At 38.1% G+C, this 17,148-nt stretch overlaps 1 protein-coding gene across 5 annotated transcripts in view; it reads right to left on the bottom strand.

Annotated features, from left to right (window-relative positions):
* Positions 1-3,128: 3,128 nt before the first annotated feature.
* lpgat1 (lysophosphatidylglycerol acyltransferase 1) overlaps positions 3,129-17,148 on the bottom strand; it is a 77,389-nt gene continuing 63,369 nt past the window's right edge. For all 5 annotated transcript variants that reach the window (XM_088625482.1, XM_088625480.1, XM_088625481.1 and 2 more), the window contains 2 exons: positions 13,514-13,620; positions 3,129-10,887 (listed from right to left, as the gene is read on the bottom strand). In XM_088625482.1, the coding sequence (XP_088481608.1) occupies positions 10,736-10,887; positions 13,514-13,620 (259 nt within the window). In that variant the 3' untranslated portion in view covers positions 3,129-10,735. The remainder of the gene's footprint in view (positions 10,888-13,513; positions 13,621-17,148) is intronic.

Here is a 17,148-nt window from a genome sequence, read left to right on the forward strand (position 1 = left end):
TTCCTTCCAGTTCATTTAGCTGCCTACAGTAGCTTTCGGCTCTTCACATGTAGGAGACTTAATTCACAACATAAGTGTGGCACCACCTGAGTGACTTACAGAAACCATTCTGCACAAGCAGCCCCACCACACAGTAGTTCAGGTAGAGAAGTATAATATTGCTTCACATACATTAAGATGAAAACAGTGCCACAGACCAGATAACAATGCTCTCTACTTGTAAAATATTGCACGCTGAAAAAATATTCCTTAGTGTCTGTGTAATTCCATTCAGTGATTTTACAACCACTATTTACTGTATCAGTCAGCATGTTGCAGTAAAGAGTTAAAGCAGGCCTGCACCATGCTGAACTGCTGCCATACTTGAATGTAAACAACAGAAACTTTTCACAAAATCATCTTTATGGTCTTAATGTTAGGAACACATCCATTTTGGTTCAATTTCCAGCTTAAGGACAATATCAAAGAAATATATCTGAAGAGTTCATCTGTGTGCACTTGTTGTACATACTGTAGATTCTTGAACAGAGGCCAGGGTTTCGGCCTGCGCGCATTGATTTCCTGACAGGTGCTCTTGTACTGTTATATTGAGATTACGGACTTCCAAGTTCCAAGTAGGTCACTGGCAGTTAGTCTTCATGTTTATACAGTATGTACTTCTCAAAATATTGTCCTGCTTTTACAGATACTTAGTCTACCAGATCGTATAAGGTCCTAGCTGTCCTAATATCGTACAGGATATGTGGGTGAATATTTTGGTACTTGATTACATACCTGTGTATGGTTGTCTGACAGTCTATGCCTTCCAAACTGTACAAATGTGGCAAATACATAAATGCAGCCACTGGCATAAACTAATAATAGATATATAGTCATTATATGATTGTTTTGAAAAGGTCAGAAGTTTACAATGCCCAATTTCTGCTAAGATATAGCAATTTGTAATATAAATTGATAAAACTCAGTTTTTTAATAGGATGCTGTAAGCTTTCTCAGCGCTATGTGTGTATGCAGAAGTTCAATATCTGATATTGATGGTCCAAAGGAACCTGGGAAAAAATTGATCCTAGAGCAAAGACATCAACATCCTTGCAATTTAAATTACATTTTAAAGTAAGTTTGGAAAAGGTCTTAACCTTGTGCTTATTATCCCTTCAGAGGTTTCTATCGGCTTAGAGAAAGAGGAAGCCAAATCCTTTAGGTGCTTTAGGTACATGTAAACACCAATGTTTGTAGAAGAGCTTGAGTTGGGTTCAAGGATAAGGTGGGGGAGCACCGCTGGTCAGGTATATGAAAGGCAGGGGATTAAGCCACAAAAAGCAGTTTCCTTGCCTGACCAGCTTTACACAGGCTACACCCTTTTACCAGCGGCCCTCTGTGCTGAATACATTAAAATTATAAGGGCAAACAATTTCCAGTGAGGACTGCAAATGAATCTGCGTTTAAAATCACTAACAGGCACCAGCTGAGTGGCTAAACTGGAAAAGGCAATCATCCAATTGGGAGGCTGAGCTCTGTGATTGCAGGTTCAAGCCTGGGTCATGTCACTAGCCAACTGTGACTGTATTTACACAGGTTGTGGCACACCAGTGTTTGTGGCCACCAGGGGTAGGTTGGGATTAATTGGCCAGGACTCTCTTTGATTCCAAGGACACAGTGACCCCTGTCGCCTCTCGGCAGCACGTCCCCTCCAACTGACACCAAACCGCTGGCAAGGGACTGTGGTGTCTGTGTCAAAAAACAATTGTCTCCAAGGTATGTGGGCTGGAGAAATCTACTTCATTCTCCCCTGTGTGCAGTCACAGGGTTTGCAGCTGTGAGCCAAACACACATTGGGGTGGGGTGGATCTACAAAGAAGCTGGAACTCTAAATTAATAAGTGACATAAGAAAAAATAAAATACCATAATGCTATGTATGTAGAACTCTGTGCAGCCGTAAGGGACATCAGCTATCTGTCCAGTGCCTTGTAGTGGTATTTTCCATATGGAAGAAAATGTACTGTAGCAGCACTGTCATCTCATGAACTCTCTGCCTGGAAATTTAAATTTTCTTCAAAGTGGCCAAACCACTAGTCTAGTTCAGGGTTGTTCTGATTAAAAGACGGTTTTTCCCCTTTGATCATTGGTAGAAAAGCTTGTGCCTGTTTTAACTCAACAAATGTCTTATTTCCCTCCATTTCCGTTCACGTTATTCTAAGTCTATAGTTAGTCTAAAGTCTATGGGAAATGCCTCCCTTTCCAACTCATAAAAAGTCTTTCTTCCATCCATCTAACCGCTTTAACCAGTATAGGGTTGTGGGGGAGCCAGAAGCTATCCCAGCAAGCAGTGAGCCCAAGGCAGAATACACTCTGAACAGGGCGCCAGTCCATTGCAGGGTACACAGAGTCACATACTCACAACAGGGTCAATCTTCAAGAAGCCAATTGATCTACAAGCACGTCTTTGGACTGTCGGAAGAAGCCTCACATTTATCACGAATCACATCACAATAGGATTTTTACAAGAGAAACACTAATGATAGGAATGTAGTGTAAAACATTAGCGGATGTCTTCTTAATATATTTTGTTATTGTTATTTAAATCATTTGAGGAGAAAAAAATAAAAGGTTTTATAATGTAGGAACTAAATTGCATTAATCTATAATTACCTGCAATGAGGTCAGTGCTTTTAAGGTGATCCTAGTAATGAGGAAACTCATGGGAGATGAGTCCACAATGAGCAATTAGATGTAATGAACTTTTTCACCAGTCACCAGTTGCCTTGCTTTCAAAATCAGGAAGAATTCCTGTAATCACAATGCTGAAGGAACAGTTCCCAAAACGTCTGTGACAGCACAGTTTTAATGAAGGTCAGATTTTGGGTAAAAAAAATTACTGTAACTACTGTACATCTTGAGGTGTATTTTTTTATTTCAGTTTTGCAGGAAACAGGAACCACTAAATAAAGATGGATGCATTGAAAGTTAGCAACAATTTAAACCAAAAAATTAGCAAAAGCTATTGGGATTATGTTTTTGGGGCTCCTAAATGTTGTATGTACACTGCTTGTGAAAAGTATCGTCACCACACAAATTATCAATTTAACGTGCTTAAATAATTTGGCTTAAATAAAGGACTTCCAGCACATTTTTGTAGAAAGGCGCATTTTATTTAGAGTATCAACATAGGGATTTAACATAAAATAAATGTCAGTTTACATATTTTTAATCATGTTCCTAGATATTTTATTGAAGAATCCCCTTTCCAATTGCATTTGAGTTTTATGACAGTTAAACGCTTTAAAAGTTTTAAGACTGCCATGAAACACTTTTGATTGGGTATCCCAAGATTTTATTTCCAACATTTGTCAATTGCTGTCACAGGTCTAAACTGTAATGATTATTTGAAATATATACACACAGTATTTTAATCACATAAAACAATTTAGTAAAAAAAACAACAATATAGCATTTATGGCTTAAATTCTTCTATAAGAGACTGCAGCGCACTCACTGTTCCTTTATTCACTTTCAGAAACTGACTGAAAGATTATCCTTGTGTCTGTGAGAGGGATTGTGTTATACCCAGCCAGCTTAAATAGTCTTCAATGCGTTCTCTCTAGACCTTCTTGGGCAGGAAAACAACAAGCAGAAGAGTTTTGAAAGTTAAGGAAAACCTGTATGGGATTTAATCGACCAGACCAGAAATATGAAGCTCTAGTGCCCATAATTTTCTCTGACATTTACAGAGACTAATTTACCTACAGAACTGTTATGCAAGGTAATGAAAAAGATCACAATGTGGATGAACACAATGCTCAATTTGAATGCTAACGAACATAGCAACACCATTCAAAATTTAAGTCACTCTGTCTGCTACCGATATAAAAAAAACTGCCTCCACAAAATGAGAATACCTTAAACAATTAAAGATGGCCAGTGCAGTACTGGAGATGTGTTTTTCAAACTCCCCCCTTATCACTTGATGGTCTGTGTAGCTTTACAGCTGGAGCTGCTGGGTAATTCTCTGCGCAGGCTTCATTCGCCTCTCGGTGGAGGAACAAGCCCCTTGCATAGACATTCAAGACAATTTACATACCTTCTTAACCCTGCTTCATTTTCAAATATAGTGGTACAATATTGTGGGGCTCTTATACAAAACTGTGCTTCTACTACTAAAAAAAAAATCTTGAAGTGGTTGATTCCATTCTCAACAGTAAAATAAAAGAAGAAATACATATTTTCATGTTTTGGAGCCTGACTGAAATGGTTGCATTTTTTAACTTGTCAACATGGAATTAACTTTCACTTGTTCCTCTGTAGCTTGCACACGTACAGTATATAGTTCCCCACTTTATCCTAGAAAAAGAACACTTGAGTCACAAAGGGACAGCTGCAATACCAGCTCAAGACAAGACAAATCCTGATCAAATACTTACTGTATATCTGTCCAGTTCCTGAGCGTTTTCTGGTATGGTCAACATGCGTTGCAATAGATTAGCAAAACGGAGTTAAGGTGCAATCTGATGCTGTCCATTCTTGCAGCTAGTCTACAAATTAGTACTCAGAAAATGGGAAAGGACAGCTTTCCTATCCGAAAGTTGAGTTGAATGGCTTATAAAAAAACAGATAACAGTACAGGGAGATCTTAAGAACTTTGGATTATCCAGTACTATTACCTCCATTTCAGAAAAAAATGGACAAGATGAGACACTATCTAACCAAAATCAGCACTGAAACAAAGTCATGTCATTTTCATTTCCTTATTTTAAGGTATGGGGCCCATTTTCATCATCTCCTTCACAAAGACAACCATTCCTGGCCTAAAGGCCCATATTCATTTGGTACAATTTATTGGCCCATTCATGCAGTGCAGTGTTTTCTTTCAGTCATCTTCTTTTGATGACTTTGTATCACTGATATCTTCAAGGGTTTAAACAGTTTAATGCAAAAACAGTACTTAAATTAAAAATGGACCACTTTCAGAATCACAGGGCAAAAGATTTCCGATTCTGACAGAATTCTGATGACTTTTTAAAAGCCAACTCCAGACAACAGTCAACAGCAAGCGAACAAGACCATTACCTTTGATTAATGGCCAAAGCTTAGAGATATTCTTTAATGTTCCAAAACTGCTTTGCTCACAGTGCCTTGCAAAAGTACTCCCTGCATTTTGTAGCTATCAGAGCAGACGTGACAATTAAATGGATGGATGGATAAGAATTAAACCCCTTTGCATTGGCAACTCGTGAATCAGTTCAGGAGCAAAAAATCAGTTGAAAGGTCACAAAATTAGTGTAATGGTTTGTATGTGGAATCAAAGGCATTTAAGTTGATTTCTGTAAACACATCTGTCTCTCTGAGCACCCTGGAATAATCAATTTTAAGCCACAACTCAGAGTGATACAAAAAACTAACTACAAAGACCATGAGGCTTTCAAAAAAAGAAGTTGGAGGGTAAAGTAGCAGAGAGGCGCAGGTCACTGATCATCAGTAAGAAATGAAATGTGTATCATACCACTTAGACACTACCCGGGTCAGGATATTCTTCCAAACTGAGCAGCCAGGCGACTGGGAGATGGTCTATGGCTGTCCTTGGGGGCCACAATAAGGCCAAGAATTACTGAAAGATTTGAAAGTCTGGTCTCTGAGATGGAATAGCCACTCATATAATACTGTTTTTCTGATTCCAATGCATAGTGGGCCTATTTGGGTGAGTGGCAAAGGATGAAGCAATTGCTGCCAAAAGGTTTGCAACAAAGCATGCAAATGATACTACTAACATGGGACGGAAGACTTTGTTGTCAGAGGTGACGAAAGTTCTTGGTCTAAATGTAAAGCATGCCTGGTGCCATCTCAACATCCAATCAGCCCCATATCAAATGTGGAGCATGGTGGTGGCAGCATCACGTGAAGGGAATGCTTAATTCAAGGTTGAAAAGTACAGGCGAATTTTAGAGCGAAAACTTGCCCATGAATCTAAAACTGGGCTCACAGTTCAGCAGGACAGCAACCAGAAGCACAAGGCCAAAGTCACACTGGAGCAGTATGACAATAGGAGTGACAGCCCTTGAGTGGTCTGTCAAGAGTACTGTTCAACAGAATTTTCAGAAAAGACTTGAGTATTAAATGCCCCTCAACAATCCTCAAAAAAACTTCTCAGAACTGCAGCAAGATTACCAGGAAGAATAGACAGAATTCCCCCATGTCAATGTGCAAAGCTCATAGAGACCTATTCAAAAAGAAACTCACAGCACTAATTGTCAACAAACACTGATTTAGGGGCTTATGCAATCAATACTATTTGCATATTGTCTTTGCAGGCTTTACTGATGTGTAACAGTGTGACGTGTGAAACAGTGTTCTGTTTGATTTGTTTAATTATTAATAAAAAAGCTCATTTGTAATTCATCAAAACAAGTGTTTGGGGATGAAAACTTATGCAAGGCACCGTACAAGTTCTCACTTACTGAACATTTTTGACAAGTCAGTGTATAGCAGGTTCATGTCCACTATCTCTTAACTCAGCATTGTCCCTGTAACGTGAATGTGCAGTTAGGTCTTTTGGTTGTTTTGCAGAATTACAGGAAAAGGAAAAAGTAAAAGGTTTAGTAAAAAAAAATGGCAATGAAGAAAAAGCCACATAAGATGACAAATTTAAGACAGGCACTCCAAAAAAAAAGAGGATGACTATAGAATACACAAGACAGGTAACAAATTAACTCACAATTGGAAAAACTGAGAATTAAAATGATTTGTGCATTTCTTCCAATGGGTGAAAGTCATTAATATCCTAAATATTACTTCAATACAAGAAAGACACACTTTAAAACTTGAAAACAGTATAACATTGGCTTGTAGGTCTGTTTGGATATATCCACCCTTTAGCAATCATTCTCTCAACACGAACAAGACAGTACTTGAATGCCATCCTGGAGCATATGAATAGGGATAGAGACCGCAGGAAACGCATAACAATGCAATAAAATGTACAAATCACAAACTAACCCTGCTAGCAAATAGTTATTACAAACACTGGGAATATTGTTTTATTTTAAACCTCCTCCCTCACCTACTCACTATTATAAAAGCTGTCTCTTTGTAACACATGCAAACACACACTTTCTATTGCTTTTTTTCACCAATACTCAACTGGAACTACTGAAGCAGCATTAGTGGATCTCTGCTTTAGAACAGCAGAGATGACTGTGTACCTCACAGTTGGTATAACTATTGGATAGCTGCCATATACAATTACAGCCTTTTGTGTTTTGCTGAAACTATCTTTCTGTGTACATACTGTACTGTACATGCACAAGTCACAACAGTGGTGTGAATTAATTTTATTTCCTAACACCATTATGTTAACCAGTTAGGGAAGAAAGCAGTTTCATCTGAACCAGGAGTCCCTTCTCTTACATTTCTGTCTCATGCAGTCTAGGGAGAGCTGTCACGTACCAGAAGCAGCAGCAAAAGAACAGCCCTGACGCTTTTTAAAAATGTAGCCAGTGTTCAGTCTGTAAGGTATGACAAGAATCTGTACAATTAACTGTATACTGCCGACTGTCATTTCAAACACAAGGTCAGCGGAAAAAAAAGTAGAGTGAACATTTATCAAAACGCACAACGAAGAAGAAACACAAGGGTATTTTAGTAAAGGGGAGCAGATAATGAAAACTGAGAAGTTTTGAAATTAGGCTTGTGAGTGAAGGAAAGCTTAAACTTCTCACTCCGACTCTACATTGCAGATAGCATGGGAAAATGAAACTCCCAATTCATAGGCTTTGAAATGTGGTTTTATCCAGAACCCCTCCCCAATTAATTATTCATCCACTTTCTAACTACTATTTCCAATTCAGGGTCACAGGGAAGCCAGAGCCTATCTTTGCAAATAACAGAGGGTATAGCCTGGGCAAGACATACTGTATGTAAATGTATCCCCAATTAATTATTCCAAAAGGTTTTTCACCCAAAATACAAGGATTATAAATCAAGGATTAAACAGCAACATACAAATATTGGGGCATTTCAAGGCATGACAACCAGCAATGTAAACTGCACTTACTGTTTAGTATTGTAGAGAAAATGTACTAATAAAAAATTCTAAGTAAACCACTGCATCTCAGCAAAGACTAAGACGTATCTAACACACTTTGGGATCAAGTTTGAGAGTCATCTAAGAGCCCATGATTTATTATGGTATCATGTAAACATATAATTGAGTGGGTAAAACTAAGTAATGTTTACAGGTTTTACAGTAAGGCAATCTAAAAAAAGTAAAGAAAAAATAACTCCTCTTATTCAATCACATTTTTATTTTCAACTTCTGTGTTGTTGAGCCACACTGCATATTTTGGAATTCATCTTTGGAAGAATTACAAAGATGCATTGAATCCATCTGAAAACCAAATATTCCAAGAACAGCACAAAGCCTGCAAGACATCTCCTCTGCTCTGGCATTTACAAATAGATGATGCTAGCCAGTGTGGAAATGATACATTAGAACAGTCTTTGTTCTTCTTTATGGTATTTGAAATGCATTGCTTCAGACAGATTCACCGTTCATGGAAAAAAAGCTTCCCGAGTATGAATACAAACAGGGCAAGTAAAAAAAAAATCACGAAGAGGGAACACAGATGTTATTTAAGGTGACTATAATACCTTTATATTTGTGTTGCTAAAAAAAAAATGCATTAAGTCAAGTGCTTTTTTGTAATCCTATGTAAACCCTGTAAGTGAAAGTATATCTCTTCTCATCTTCTCTACAAGGGAGTGAACTATAAGGCTCTTACACAAAGTTTGCTGGGGCTGCTGTATGTCGATGAGCTTTGCTACCAACAGGCTATCCTTGTTACTGATAACTAGCAAGAGGAGGTCAGAAGAAACTTGGATACAGAAATGTAAAAAATGACTGCCTGCGCTGTTAAACTTGTTTTAGTGCCTATGGTATTTCTAGAACCTCTATCGTACTGAAGGAAGCAGCTGTTCTGTTTAGTGCTCTACACTACGTATACAGTAGTTGTGTAAATCACTCAAGTGGGGGACCAGCATCCTCTCCCACTTGTGAATTCAATGCACTGAAATGACCAAGAACATCAGTCAGACAGCCCACTCCGCCACTTGCTGAGCTGTCCTTCTGGACATGTGCCCACTGGCTGTAAAGCAGGGCTTGGAGAAGCGTCGTCATGATCGGACTGGATTAAACGGTTAAGGGATTTCAGGAAACTCAACTCCCATAATTCAGTTCAGCTGCAGGGCTGAACGGTTAAACACGCATTCATTTCATGATATTGAAAACTGAAACCTCACAGATACAGAAAAAAAACAATGCTGTAATCACAAGATACATTTTCTACTCAGCCTTTTAGACATTGGACTGAACATATGATCACTCAAAGACAATATTTCAAATAAAAAAAGTCTTAAAACACCTAATTGTGCATTTTTTACTATACTTTCACATGAGAGAAACTTAACTGTGAACATGTTTAAAAAAAGGAAAAAAGGGAATCACACACACGTCAGATGGTTATGCTGTTTACGCACAGTAATAAGACCTATAGATCTGTCCATCTGCAGTTGAATTCACAAAAAAAAGGTTTCTTAATGAACAGGGTTCAACACATTTTGGTACTTCTTTCATTAAAAATAGTTTAACTTTTTCTTTTTGTCCACCTACTCAGAATATGGCTTAAATATCAGAAATCCGAGATAAACAGTGGCTCTAGGTGATGTATGAAGACTTCAGCACTGCGAGAGCATCAGTGGAATGGGTGCTTGGAGGCTGGGGTGATCTTTCCCAGTTGCTGTGAACTCCACTTGACGCAATTGCATTTTTCAGTCGGATAGCCGGGCTCGTTTTTGCTGGCATTGGGCTGGGATGAAAAAAAAAGCTTCAGCCCTCTCTATGTCATTATTTTTGTAAAGGTGTAGGCCCAGCCCAACCAGAAGTGACTGGCGTAGCAGACTTTACATTTTCCATTCCCACACCCACCCACGTCCACCTCTCTCCAGGACCTCTTCAGCAGAATCGGACATACAGAAATTAACTCATGTTTCTCTCACCAGGATGACAGGTGTAAACAAGAACACCAAAGATTTCCAAAGACGTTCTGTTGGTTAAGATATGATTGAACAGTAGTAATTGTGATAATATTAAGTAATGTTGTGAAACTGCTGACCAGGACGCTGAAGGCTATTTCCACGGCTTGGAGCAGTTTGAATCCGAAGTGCAACAAAGGAAACGAACAGGTGAGAAATCTCCTGCTCCCGCCCTTCTCCAGAATCCCACCAGACAGGGCAGTAGTAGCCCTTCCCCAGCTTATAAAGCCTCAGGACTGGACAGCTTCTCTGTAAGCGTGGCTCACAACATATTGAAGAAAAGCCTCGTGCAACCACGAGAAGGGAAAGAAAAACGTGTTTTTTTTCCTAGAACCGCGACAGCCTCCTCTGTCTCCCAGTGGGCAACACTCTGGTCAAAATTCAACCTCCTTCCACTGGAGGTTTCTGCTGTGGACACCAAAATGAGGAATTAAGGAGAATCCAGATCGTTTTTCAGTTTACGTCCTGAGCCTTTTTAAAATTTAAACAAAGGTGTCTGTATGAGTGCGTATGGGGGAAAATCCTTTTAATATTCTATATTTTCCTTGTTTTATACTCTCATCTTAGCAAATCTACATTCACACACAAATAGTATGATGCTTGGGCCATATGTCCAGGTGACTAAAAGGTCCATTATTTTCTTATTAAATTTGATTAAAACACACAGCAGTAAAAATACTGAAGGATGTTGTACCACATGTAGGCAGAGACAAAAGCAAATGATTGTATAGTAAAAAGCCACACAGGGTCAAGAGTCATCTCCTTGGAAACTGCTTGCTTTTGGCCTTTTGGTGGTGGGAATGCCCCTGGAAAGAGAAAAAAAAACATAGAATCACTAATATTGAAGGTAATAGTTCCCCAATCAGTAAAAATATGTAAAAGGAGCAAAACCATCTGGGCACACACTCCTCCTGCTTCAAAACAATTAGTTATTAACACTTTTCAGTTTAAGCATACACAACCTATCACCAGGACAAGACATGAAATTGTTCCCGATTAACAAAAAAATCTAAAAAAAAATCCTAATATTTTACCTGGAAAGATGAGTGTGGCTCTTTATATTTGTTGTTATAATGACAATGTGGCGACAAATAATAAGACAAATGGAAACAGCCCATGCACATTAATGTTATTTGGCAGCAAGTGTCAAATTCTTGTTCAAATTAATTCAAGAGATAGTAGATTTTGCTGGGTTATCTTTTATTTCCCTAATGACAATAAGAAAATATTTAACTTGTATCTCCGAGATTCACGTCACTTCCACAAAACTCATGAAATCAGAAGCAATATACTACAATAATATGTTCAGGTGGGTAGCTGCGTCAGCATGTGTAGGCTGCAAAGGAACAAGTAATAGGTTTATTCCATGCTGAAAAGAGAAGAAAGAAAACAAAGAGGCTCCACGGCCGAAACGTTGTGTTTTCTTTCTTCTCTTCTGAAGAAGGCTCCACGGCCGAAACGTTGTGTTTTCTTTCTTCTCTTTTCAGCATGGAATAAACCTATTACTTGTTCCTTTACTACAATAATATGCCCAACGCAAACACAATACAATACAGACACTGCATTTGAATCCCATACAAATGTTATTTATTCAAATAACATACACAGTATGTCAGACATCTTTTCACCATGTTTAGCACGACAGTAATTTGGTCAGCAGAACATTTCTAATCACTAAATGAGCATTTAATTCATAAATGTAGGTTAAAAATGAAATAATTGCCCCTAATTACTTAAACTGTTTTGGCAATTGTTTATCCTAAGCCTTAGACTTTGTATTCCTGGAATTGCATCTCCTTTTGCCAAACTATTCAAGTTAGTCTAGTTCTGTAATTGCTCTCTGCCTGGAAAAGGATTCTTGATGTTTTTTGTAATGAAGAGAGTTCAGTAACCTTTTTTTATAAGGGCTTTGTTTATAAGAAAGATCAAAACCCCTATCAAACTTCTTCAAGGGATGCTTTGCAGCTTAGGACATTGCCCCTCTTAAATAATTTGAACTGCATAGATGGATTAAAGTGCAGCTTCGAGGCCTGGAAATGATTATGGGATCAGTGTCATGTAGGCTGCATTGTCCTTCTTATGACCTCAGCAATGTGCTCCAAAGCCAATACTTGTTTAAGTACGCCCCTCATTTTTATATAATAATAATAGTAGTAATAATAATAACAACAACAACAACAACAACAACAACATATTTACAAAAGGTAATCATATTTAAATAATTTAATGAGTAAGAAGCGTATCAGTTTTGGAAGTGATAACCTGTGTCTGTCAGTTGTCTTATCGGAAGAACAATCGTGAGCAAGTACAGACACCAGCAATATTTAAGTGTTCTGTTAGGAACATAAAAAAAATACTTATTAAAAATCGCCATAACCTACTAGTTTTGTTCTAAAAGCAGATTTCCCATATGTGACATATATCTGACATTCAGAAGTGCCTATCTAATAAATTATTAAACATTCTTGTATGTATGAATAAGCACTTTGTATCTTATGAAGCTTGAATATATTCTTAGAATTTTAATAACTGATCATCTTCCGATTGAATGATTTGCATATTTTATTACTTCATTGAATATGCAAGCCTCTAAATATTAAACAGATTCAAATGGATGATCTTCTGTATAAAAAATGATTCCAATCAACACTGCTCAGGAAGCTAGAAGGCTCCACGGCCGAAACATTGTGTTCTCTTTCTTTTTTTCAGCATGGAGTAAACCTATTACTTGTTACATAGTATTCATTTGTCTAGGAAAATAGAATTCATTTATTTTACAGCTTTTATGGTAGTATCTATGTCCAATGAATAGCTACCTCCAACACCCTTTAAAGATAATTTAACGTTACCTGTTTTTTCTCAGCCACAGTCAACATGACCCAAATCATACAGTATGGCTCGACCTTGAAATCTCCAGTGCATCTCTAAGAGAAGTCTCTGTGGTTTGGCATGAGAAAAGAATTCTGGTCTTCCATTACCAACGCTAACATGCACGTTGCCGATGCTTAAAACTGGTAACAGCACCCTTTTGACAAATTAAACAGCGATGCAAGGAGCATTTGACTACATTTGTATTCTATACAAAAGCATTGTTTTTTAAGGACTTATGACTTACTTTGTAATAATTGCTGTGACCTAATGATTAATTAAGACTAGAAAAACAGCAACACAAATCCATCAGATCTGGGCTCTGTGAGTTAATGAGAAATTTCCTCCTTGTGTCGTTTATACAGTTAGCACCACTTTTAGCAGAACTGCCAAAACCCATTTGTGCTGTGCAGAGCAGTTGAATCTGACAAGAGAGAAGCTGCAGGCCAGCCGGCAGCTGCTCTATCCCAGCCTCCCCCAGCAGATGTCACTTAGCAACCGGCCTGGACAGGAGAGAGGCTGACAATGAGAACATTCATAATGGAAACAAGAGGAATTACAAACCTGTTTCATAGAAATGGGCCAGAAGCTCCTCCTTTTCAACAAACCGCTGGTAGAGCCACTCAGTAAGTGGCTCTGTCTCTGCGGGAACTTCTTTAATTGGGTAGACCCTGTGTGTCAGAAATAAGAATTCAGTTATGAAGGACAATCCTAATTAACAAAACGATACTTGGGAACTGCGTACTTTAAGAAAGAGGCTGCCAAGAGAAAAATCCTTTAATTAGGAAGTGTTTCGTCAGCCCTCTGAAAACCACACCTGCCTGTTCTTTAAGTGATTTCACATTTAGGGATGGGGGAAAGTGACTGACAAAGGTGTTAAGATCTATATTTGTTTTCAAAAGCTTCAGTTCTTAAATAAAAAGAACAGAAACTGACTGGGAAAAGGTATAAAAAATGCAATTCCCCCCCCCCCATCAAAAGAAACTGGCCAGTTCAGTCACTTCTGTGCTGCTGCTGCAACACACATACACATAACTGTCCTCTTTCTCTTTCCAAATCCTTCTACTGTCTCATTGTCCTAAAATCAGCAGCTGCTGACATATCAGAGGAAGCAAGACAGGAATAAGCATTGGCACTGGAAAATTCCAATCTTCAGAAAAACTGGTCTGTATATTGTTTATTTAAATGCAACACACAGTGGTGATCGAGCTACAGTCTGGAAGAGCTGACCCGCAGGAAGTCACAAGGGTTACTTCTGTGGCCTAAATGATATTCTTAAACTGGCTATCGACAAAGACTTGGGCCATGAGGAAAAATCAATTTTATGAGCAGATCAGAGACGTATGCAATGAAATGGATAAGGGCTAAGATATATGACCTTACACAACTTGGAACGATGACTGAAGACACATATCTCTTCTGGGACCAGGAGGTAATTATAAGGGAAGAGCGGGTTTGAGGGTGAATAACTTTCTACTGAAAAGGCACAGCGAATTTTGGTGAACAAGTATACCAGAAGGTGCCATTCTGGCCATTAAGCACAGGAATTTTAGGAAGTAATGAGATAACTACATTGAACAGTACATAGCTCTTTTGAGATTCCTACAGGACTCTGCAAGCATGCCTGGAGGGAGTGATCTGTCTTGCTACACCATCTCAGACATTTGCCCTCCGGAGCGCCAACAGCTTTCTCTGCCAAAATGTAAATGAGCACAGGTGTGTCCAGTTGGCCTTTCCCATATCTTGACTTTTATATGTACAACATCCAGTAAAAGATCAGATGTGTATGTATAAGAAATTAATATTAAACAGAGTAAATCCCAATTGGAAAGTTGCTAAATGCTAATAATCGTCATTTAAATTAGTCTATGCTTAACATATGATTGACTAAATGCAAAAACAGACTAAAACAGCCAGCTTCTGCTATGAATAACTTTGTGCAGTTTAGCTGCTTGTGCCAGAAGGTGTCCCTATTAGGCTGCATAGTTTAGGTTGTTAAAGGCAAAGATGTACAGTACTGTCACAGTGAAACAGCAGCATTACAGGCATCACCTTTGAAGGAACCTACAGTATGCCTGTTATGAGTTAACAATTAAGCCTTCAAAAACTGTTTTACTGTTTTGTGCATTTCCAGCTGACCTAGGTTTCTTCAAGGTCTCTTGAGATGTAATTCATGTCTCTTATGCTTAGTAAGCAACATGAAAGTGAACAGGGGTCTCAGTTAATTAGGATCTTGGTTAACTGCCTGAGGCTGACCTAACTGCTTAACCTTCTGACCTTGATTACACCTTATAAGGTGACAAACTGTTATTGACCAATCATAAAAATGTATGTTTTTGTAAGGAAATCTTGCTCATCTTCAAAAATAAAAGCCTGTCACTATCCTTAGAAAATTGTGAGGTTAACCTGTAAACTTTGTCCTCCTTTCTTCACTGAAATATAAGAAATCTCCACCTTGATTTACCAGAGTCATGGTTTACTGAGAAAAGGGTCTAACACCATTAAACTGGGTTTACTAAAAAATGGACACATTGGGAGTTACTGTACATGTAGGAGAAATACTACATACTACGTAACAGAATTCTAGTTCCTTCTACTGCAAATGAACAAAAAGAGGCTTTAGACTATAACTAAGAAATGCAACACTATCAGAGAAACCAGATCAATAAGATGTATAATCACAATGAGAAAGTAAAATGTGTCTTAAGATAGCACAGTGCCTAATAAGGTGTTTTAAGTAAAACATGCACAACAAAAAATCATTTGAAGTTTTACTAGAGCAAAAATATTTTGAATTTGGACATCAACAAATGAATATGAGCCAACAAAAGGTTTCTGCACCCTATAATACATGTTCAAATACCTTTGTTCTGCCTCATTAGGTCAACTATATAAGCAAAGGGTCCACCAAGAATCTGTAGTTTTCCTTTTGTTTCCAAAATGGAATTAAACTCCTTGAATAAGCAGATATGTGTCCCTAAATCGAAGAATGCCTAACATATCAACAGTAATAAAAAATAGTTTATCTTCTGCAACTGTGTAAGTTGAGATCTCTTTAACATCTAGTGCCTTGCTAGAGACCTTTCCATGGGTACTGAATTATCACAAGAGCCTGTCCCCTGATAATTTATTTCCTCCAGAGTTTAGAACCCTAAGACAAAAAACCTATGGATAAATCAAATGAGATGACGATTACAATTCCTTACACTTCTTTCTTCTTGGAAAGAAAATGTTTTAGCATTTAGCATCTTCTTTCAGATTCTGTTCAGCATGACTGGACAGCGGTGAGTTCATCTGGCAGATCTTAGGACACTAAAAAGAGCATTACGGAGATTCCAAAATGATTAATAGTGTAATTCAAATCTACGACTAGCACTCAGGAATCCCATTTACTTTAACTGTTTGGTGTATTTACTTTTGCTAAATTATTACAATTCCTTGAAACAAAAGGCTCTTCATTTTCATGCTAGACAGGATTTACTTTTAGTCTCTAATAAAATGAAATGCCTGGATCTTCACAAAATAACTCAATTGTACGTGATTTAGAATGTCTCCATCCATTGCACCAACTTCGCAGAGTTGTGCTGGTAGGGTAAAGAGGTGATAAAGCACAGTCACCCTATTATGCTCGTGTAAACAGAGTGTTCGCATTGTTTCTGAAAAGCAAACACTAAAAGAGGACCTGATACATGTATGCACAACAGGAAACTACACATAACCAAGACCTGGAGGCACACCTGTAACTAAATGGCTGTAGGCATACGATACCCAACTGTATTTATGAAGTCGATACCCTGGGTCTTTCAAGAAACAGCTCGATGAAATCCTTGGATCAGTTAGCTACTGACCAATTAGGATAAAAGGGCTAAGTGATCAGTCACTGCTTGTAACTTATCTTGTTAACTAAAAACTTCCATTCTAAGTAGACACTTTGTAGTCAGAAAATGAAACTTGAGGTTAAGTAATTTGTAACTTATCCAGCAGTTTCATGAAAAACACCCGGGTAACAGCTTCAACAACATAGCTGGGAAGCTTGTTCCAAACTCCCACAATTCTTTGGTTGACACTTTTATCCAAAATGACTTATATCAGCACTCATTTATGCATCTGTGAAATTTACTGACAAACTTGGGTGAAGTACTGTACCTTGTTCAAGGGTATAAGAGCAGCATCTCACCTGGGAATTGAACCCACAACAT

Source organism: Lepisosteus platostomus, chromosome 3 (assembly GCF_059453375.1).
Source record: "Lepisosteus platostomus isolate fLepPlt1 chromosome 3, fLepPlt1.hap1, whole genome shotgun sequence".
Taxonomy (NCBI): Eukaryota; Metazoa; Chordata; class Actinopteri; order Semionotiformes; family Lepisosteidae; genus Lepisosteus; species Lepisosteus platostomus.